The sequence below is a fragment of the Arachis ipaensis genome, chromosome B04, assembly GCF_000816755.2.
Source record: "Arachis ipaensis cultivar K30076 chromosome B04, Araip1.1, whole genome shotgun sequence".
In the NCBI taxonomy this organism is placed as follows: Eukaryota; Viridiplantae; Streptophyta; class Magnoliopsida; order Fabales; family Fabaceae; genus Arachis; species Arachis ipaensis.
The window spans coordinates 132,763,894-132,772,067 of record NC_029788.2 but is presented as its reverse complement, the minus strand read 5'-3'; the positions used below and the strand labels follow the sequence as shown (position 1 = coordinate 132,772,067).

At 32.1% G+C, this 8,174-nt stretch overlaps 1 protein-coding gene across 2 annotated transcripts; it reads left to right on the top strand.

The window, feature by feature from the left end:
- On the top strand, positions 4,030-7,461 carry LOC107635703 (receptor-like kinase TMK4). Of its 2 annotated transcripts, XM_021122270.1 has the most exons (3): positions 4,030-5,463; positions 6,032-7,213; positions 7,300-7,461. In XM_021122270.1, the coding sequence occupies exons 1-2, from the start codon at positions 4,173-4,175 to the stop codon at positions 7,210-7,212; spliced, it is 2,472 nt and encodes an 823-aa protein (XP_020977929.1). In that variant the 5' UTR covers positions 4,030-4,172; the 3' UTR covers position 7,213; positions 7,300-7,461. The 2 variants fall into 2 exon arrangements, with proteins under 2 accessions (XP_020977929.1, XP_016194745.1); XM_016339259.2 differs by having other exon boundaries at positions 6,032-7,461.

Below are 8,174 nucleotides of genomic sequence, written 5' to 3'. Positions count from 1 at the left end.
ATAAATAATAAATAAAGAATAAATTACTCTCTATGACTTGTTTAATAATTATTTGAGGAATTCAATTGTATTATCATAATAAACATTAACCATCTAGTAACTTAGTTTTAAAAATCAAATCATTCAATCCTAATAAAACCATTTTTATAAATTACAAGAGATTTTTAAAAAGTCTAATTTTTTCTTCTTCCCAAATCACTCAATTATTTATTAATCGATTCTAGACAAAAAAAAATAAAAAAATAAAAGCTAAAATATATATATATATAAAAAAAATCCAAACACAGGATGAAAGAATTAGAGATAATTTATCTAAAATCTAATTGCAACTTGTTTCCTGTTCCAATGAAGTAGAAACCAAGTAATTCGTCCACTAAAATCAAAGAACATGTGATCATTTAATTTTTTTTGTCAAGTATCACAACACTACACAATAATTTCTCAAATCCATTTTAAATGAATCCATGGTAGTCTCAATTGTTTTCCTTGTTCCTTTTCATGCATTCATCATGTTTAATTTATTTTTGTTTAGTGATTCTTAGGAACCAACGCCACTACAGTTGACAAATTTTAAATTCATATATATATCCATTTGCCATTGGATAAGCTAATAAACATCAAACAACTGGTTAATTAATTCTTAATGGCAATTCAAATTCAATAAGTTATAAAGGACAACTTATTAGGATTGATTACTCTCTCTAAAATAATATATAATTTATTTTTTATGAAATTCATCGTATTATCAAACTAAAAGAAAAGTACTATAAACAAGCAAGTCAATATAATTCAAAACATAAACAAAGTGTATTGATCATCGACTATAATTCCTAGTATATTGTTCAACCATGCTAAAACTATCAGCTATAGTCTTCAGTGTCATCTTCATCTTCATCATCATCATAGTCCTCATCCGAAGACACTGAGGGTGGCGACGGTGGGTGGTAGTGGAACTGCACTTGAACTACTTGACGCTCTAACATTCTCATAATAACTAACATAAGTCTCATTCCATCTCTTCTGTTTCAGCTTTTCTTTTGGCCTTTCCAATTATCCGTTCCAACTTTTTTAACTTCTTTTGAGTCTTTTCCAAAGGAACCAAGCGTGTATCTAACAACTTACTAATACGCTCATCTGTTTGTTGAGTAACACGCTGAAAAAGCTCTTCATTGAGATTATGAATCTATTCTCGCAAATCAGGAACAGAATTTTAATTTCTAAGTGCTCTTTCAGATACAGAATTAGTAGAAGTGGTTTCAGACTTGATAGAGCTAGAAAAGAATGACCATTTTCTGTAAACTCGACTCTTCTTTTGCCCACTACATACTTCCTCCCAAATCAAGTTTTCATCAATTAGTGATAGCTCCATTCCCTATGCTTGAGTCTCGGCATGTTGGACTTGAACTTCTGCCAATTTTTTTATAAACTTCTCCTGTTGCACAATGATTATATCAATTATATAAATCAAATTTTAAACAATATAGTTTCAATATATAGTATACTTTTAATAACTATATATTCAATAGGGGAATGAAGTTGATTAGCTCTAATGTCTTGCATCTCCACAATACTTTCTAATACTCTGCCTATTTTTTATTCGGTCATTTTATTTTTAAGTAACAAATCTGAATATTTAATTTGAAATTACCATCCATCATAAATGAATAATCTAAGGGATATACATGTTATTTTATTTGTGTACATTTAATTATTTATGTACATTTATAAGGCCATAATGGGATTAATGGCGTTGATATAATGATAAACCATATTACATGGAAGTACAATGCTTGTTCCTCCAGTTTTCATATTCTAGACAAATTATTATAACCACCTTCATAAGTACATTATTGTGCATTATGTCCAATATTGAGACTCCAAATATAATTCTTGATGACCAAAATCACAAAAATGAACACTGCAGTAGGAATGCAATAGATTCCAACTGTTAGTGTTGCAAGTGTGAGGAGTGTTGAAATTAGTCCCACATCAAAGAAAGCAAGGAAGAGTGAGGAGTTTATAAGATGAGAGACCCATTAACTTGACACCTTAAGATTTTGAGTTGGATGTGGTGTCATCCTATCTTATGTTCTCTCACTTGATTCCTCCCCGAAATTTCTCCGGTAGTTAAGATCTCTCTACGGTTGGCCTACCCAACAAGTGGTATCAGACCCGATAAAGGTGGTTCGGACGGCGTGTCCCGCGGTATTTTGCGGCGAAATCTCCCCGATGGTTGAGAGCTCCCCACGGTTGGTCCAACACCAACCAACCCCAAATGCAATATTTGGTAGTAGCATAGTAGCATTCATGCCATCATGTCTTCCTTTATCTTCTTTATGACTTGAATACTTTTACTTTTACATGTCCTTCCAACTTTAATTTTATATATACTTTAAACACTTTAGAAAGCTGTGTATTCCACTAACACTTTGAATATATTTTTTAAAATAACTTTGGACATGTGTATGTCTTATTTCGCTCACTTCACATAATGCAAATGGTGGGACTGACATAGTAATTAGTGAGATATATATTCCATATTAATCAAGATTTTCTTTTTAAAAGTAACACACCCACCAAGAAACAAGAACATTGATATATATAGTAGTGATGTGATATTAATAACTGAATTATTGAAGGAATCCAATGAACGTTCTAACTTGCTTATTATCTCTTGTTGGAACTATAATCAACAGGAGAAGACGGTAGACACAAAGTCATGACATACAACACTTTCATTAATGAATATCCTAAAAATAACTATTAAAAAAATAAAATAAATGAAATTTTTTGCTGAAAACAAATTATTTTCTGAATAGAGATTAGAATAACTTAGGTTTCCAAGTTTTTTGTAGTATTCATTAGTAAATATATATGGATCGGAATAACTTTTTTATTTAAAAAAAATAGTTCTAACATCTAAGGTAATTCAAAGTCTCTAACAAACATACCGTAAAAAAAGTGGCCAATTAATAAACACGTATGATTGAATCATCGTGTGGGGTATGCATGCATGCATAGGTCAATGTATGCCCTAATAATTGATGAAAGTGTCTTTATTAAAGCACAAGAAAATAAAGCAATAATCCACACTACTTTAATTTTGGTGTAACTTGAGGCTCCGTTTGGTTGATGTATAGGATGAGACATAAACATTAAAGACATAGACATAAAATATTTGTGTTTGGTAAAAATAATGAATAAGACACAAATATTTAAAAAAGACTGAATTACCCTTCATTTAACCACAATTTTATCAACACCACTACATATCCATCACCTCAAACGCTACATATGTCATTACAATTAAATTTTTATTTCTTTTCGTATTTTTTTTCTTTTAATATCATTTCAAATTATCATTCAAATATTAAATATACAGTTTTTTTTTTAAAAAAAATAGAAAACCAAAGCCTAAAATTTATCAAAGATTAATTAAAATTTAAATAAATAAAAAGTTAAATGTATAATTTTTTTTGAAAAAAATGGGGAACAAATTTAGTTGTAAAATCTAAAAGAGAAAATAAAAGAAGAAATATTTGAAGAGATAAGAGGATAAATTTTGAAAATTTAAAAATTGAATAAAGGTAAAAGAGTAAAAAATTAGTGTCTCACAAGTTGTGTCTCAGTGTCTCATCAAATTGGAGGTACACAAATTTAGTGTCTCCGTGTCCATCCGTATCCTCCTGTGTCCATCAAAAATTTGTGTCTCACCAAACCAAACAACAGACATGTGTCACCGTGACACTACCTCGATTGAATGATTAATGGCCACTTTTGAAGAGTAGTAATGTCTGGGAGTGGATCTGCCGTGAAAAAAAAGACTAGATGTTGTTCAATGTGTAATCTAACTCTTCATTACTTTTTCTCTTCTATTTAATTTTGGTTCCACTCAGAGAATTAAAGGTGAAACATCACACTTTATTCTCTCAAGTGTTTTTTTCACTGGAGATGATCCATTTCCGTAATTAAGTGTTAAGTAGAAAACTTTATTAGGCTGAAACTTAATTATCCCAGCTATGCTAGACGTGTTCTTTGTTTATTGGCTGGGCATAGTCACCGCTAGTCAACTTAATATTACCAGAGATTTGAAGTTGGGTTGTTTGTTAAAATATGTATGTTATGTTGCTGCATGCTACATTATTGGTGCCTCAAACCTCAAATTAAATCGAATGGCTCCCAGAATAATATTAAAATCTGAAGTTGGTTTTACCAATTTTGCTATAGTCATCTTCTTCTTGTTCATCTTGTGCGTCCACTCCGATTTGCAAGAAGCTCGAGATCCAGAAGCTGGCTACTTGTGGAAGCTTCTGAAAGCTCTGAAGCCAGCTCCCTCCAACTGGTCCGAAGACACATATGTCTGCAATTGGAATGGCGTAGAGTGCAGTAAGGAGGGCAAAGTCTACGCTCTTAAACTCTCTTCAATGTCCCTCACCGGCACAATCCCTTCAGATCTCAACAACACCCTCACCCAACTCAACCATCTTCTTCTAGACAACAACTCTCTCTCGGGGCCTCTTCCCTCTCTCGCCGGCCTCTCCACGCTCACAGAGGTTCAACTCGACAACAACAACTTCACCTCCATCCCTCATCATTGCTTTCAGGGTCTTTCCAGTTTGGAAACCCTCACTCTAAGTAACAACATCAACCTCCCACCCTGGAGTTTCCCTCTTGATTTGCTTCAGTCTTCCTCCAAACTCCAAGGCCTCCGACTGGACGCTACAAATCTTATTGGCACCTTACCGGAAGACATATGCACTTCCTTCCCAAGCTTGTACTCTCTTTTCCTCTCTAACAACAAGCTCACTGGTCCCCTGCCTCATTTTTCCAATTGCACCAACTTGGGTTATCTGGATCTTCAAGATAACTTGTTAACTGGTTTAGTTCCACCTTCCTTGATGAATCTCTCCATGATTTCAGTCCATTTGGAGAGAAACTATTTTCAGGGTCCATTGCCTGTGTTTCAATCCTCTTTTACTGATGTCAACACCAGCAATAATGGGTTCTGTTTAGACCATGCAGGGCCTTGTGATAAGCAAGTCACCACTTTGCTTCAAATTGCTGCGGATTTTGGGTATCCTCTCTTGTTGGCGAGATCTTGGCGAGGAAACAATCCATGTCAAAACTGGAGTTTTGTTGTGTGCGTAGAGAACAAGATCAGAACCCTGAATTTGACCAAACAGAATTTGACAGGGACCATTTCTCCGGCATTTACAAACTTAACTGATTTGAGGGAGTTGTATCTCAGTGGAAATAATTTGAGCGGTCCAATACCAGAGAGCTTAACAGATCTACCTCAACTTAAGATTCTTGATGTTTCCAATAACAATCTGTCAGGGAACATACCCCATTTCTCACCTGATGTCACTCTCAATACTAAGGGTAATGTTCTGCTCATCAATGCTTCTCAGCCAACCACAGTTGCTCCATCTAAAGCTCCATTCTCACTTTCCTTGATTGCAGGTAAGTACAATCATTATTGCTATATACGATTATATTATCAGTTCAGTTATAGAATTAATAATTTTTTTCAGTGGTTTAGTCATAAATGAGTGATTTATGATATAGAATGCTATATATGTCATTATTTGCTGGTCCATGCATGTACATATAGATTTATTTAATTAGTGGGACATGCTTGAGATTTTTTTTCCCCTTCTTTTATGTATATACAGAGATTTCAAGATTTTTAAATTGTTTAAAAAATTAGACAAATATTATATAAATAATAATAAATTAATATGCATAATAGAGTACTAGAATGTATAGAAATCAAATGCATGAAACACTTTTCAAATTGGATTTCATCATGGTAACTCATCAGTTAAAGAATTTTTGTTGATCCTTTACTTTATTATTTAAATATCTAACTTGTAGAATCATTTTTAAAGTTTGACCAGCTCATCAATATAAACAGTCATGAGTGATTGATTTTTTGGTCCATGTTTCTTAAGAATTTTTCTCAAAGGATTATATTCAAATTATTGTTTGTAATTGATCTCCACTTTGTTCCTTGCATATATACGTACAGGCTTATCAGCAGCCAGTGTTGGAATTTTGGTAACATGTGCTGCGGTTATTTATAAAAGCAAGAGGTTACAGAAAATCCTGTTCAAGAAAACAATTGTTGATCACAATGTTGAGGATTTGATACAAAGTCATGGGTTTATGGTGCAAAAACGATATAGTTATTCACAGGTAAAAAAGATGACTAATTCATTTCGTGAGGAACTAGGAAAAGGAGCCTTTGGTGTCGTATACAAAGGAAGTTTAAGTGATGGTCGTCAAGTAGCAGTGAAGATATTAAAAGAGTGTAAAACTAATGGAGAAGAATTTATAAATGAGGTTGCAAGTATTAATAGAACATCCCATGTGAATATTGTCCCATTTTTAGGATTTTGTTATGAGCCAAATAAAAGAGCATTGATTTATGAATTCATGCCAAATGGTTCTTTAGATAAATTTATTGATGAAAGGGCATCGTTTAATGCAGTATGCAAATTGGATTGGAATATACTCTATCAAGTTATAATTGGTATTGCTCGTGGGATAGAATATTTACATTGGGGATGTAGCACCAAAATTTTACATCTTGATATTAAACCTCAAAATATTCTTTTGGATGAGGAATTTGTTCCTAAAATTGCTGATTTTGGACTAGCTAAAATATGCACAAAGAAAGAGAGCATCGTATCTTTACAGTGTGCAAGAGGAACTCCAGGATATATTGCACCTGAAGTATATAATCAAATGTATGGTGGAGTTTCTCGAATTTCTCACAAATCCGATGTGTATAGTTATGGAAAGTTGATTCTTGTAGTAGTCGGAGGAAAAAAGAATTATAATAGTAAAGATTCTCGTGCCAGTGAAACATTCTTTACAGATTGGATTTATAAGGAGCTCGAACAAGATAATCTTCCAGCAAAATGCTTGATGGACATAGAGGATGAAAATAATGATTTGGTAAAAAAGATTATTTTGGTAAGCATGTGGTGTATACAAAGAAATCCTTCGGACAGACCGTCCATAAAAAGAGTGATAGAAATGTTAGAAGGATCACTTGATTCTATCCCATTTCCTCCAAAGCCAATGTGGTATTCTCCCCAAGAATCAAAGTTACAATCTCCAGATATAGCTTATGACAATACACATAAAACAGATTCTTCAACTTCAATGCAGAATGATTCCATCAATCCAAATGAATCTGCCTAAGGTAACAAAATTTATGTAATTGTTGTGTAAGATATTTCTCATTATACTCTTGACACCACTCTTACATGGTATCTTTTTTTTTTTAAGTGGTATGTTTTGTGGAGCTATAAGAACTTGTTGACCTGAGAAAAGTGAAGTTTCTCATTGTGTTAGAGGCACCTGTAGTTGTACATGAGCTGTGTGGTTTGCTTGCTATAACTAAACAACTGAAGATTCAATGCCTTGCTATATGAGTTAATATTTTCTTTCTTTTTTTTTCTTCTTCTAGTTCTTATTAATTACTTCAACTACAAAAATTAAACCCCTGCCTCACTTTAAAATCTGTCACAAACAAAACTCTTTAATATAGTATATTTTAGTTGGATTTTACACATTGATTCTCAAATTTCTTCCTATAATACATAAAAAGAATATTACAATAATTTTGTTCTGTATATAAGTCAAGTAAACTATCTCAAACCGACAAAAAAAAAAAAAAAAATCATCCCAAACACTACGTTAGTGTGAGTCTCTAATATTGTCTCTTTCATGGAATACGTTTAACAATTGTATTGTATCTTACATACATTATGTCTCAAAAAAGTCCAAAAATAATATTCTAAGTCATTGTTGTCTTTTTCTCTATCTCTCTTTTTGTCTATCCTTCAATTTTTCTATGATGGCTACTCTGTTTGTTATGTAGAAATAATGTTTAATAATATTGATATTTTTTTTTTAAAAGTACTATGTTGAATATTTAAATTTCTATATACACGTATTACGTATATTCTATATATATAAGTCAAGCTAAATTTACAATACGTTTATGAGTCTCAATTACGATTCTTTTCTTTGAAATTTCGTGTCTTGTATTGTCTCTTTAATTTTGTTTAACTATCTTATCATTTTGCAAAGTTAAAATTTAATTTAAAAATATAAAAATTAATAAATTTTAAATATAAAAAATAAATTCAATAAAAATT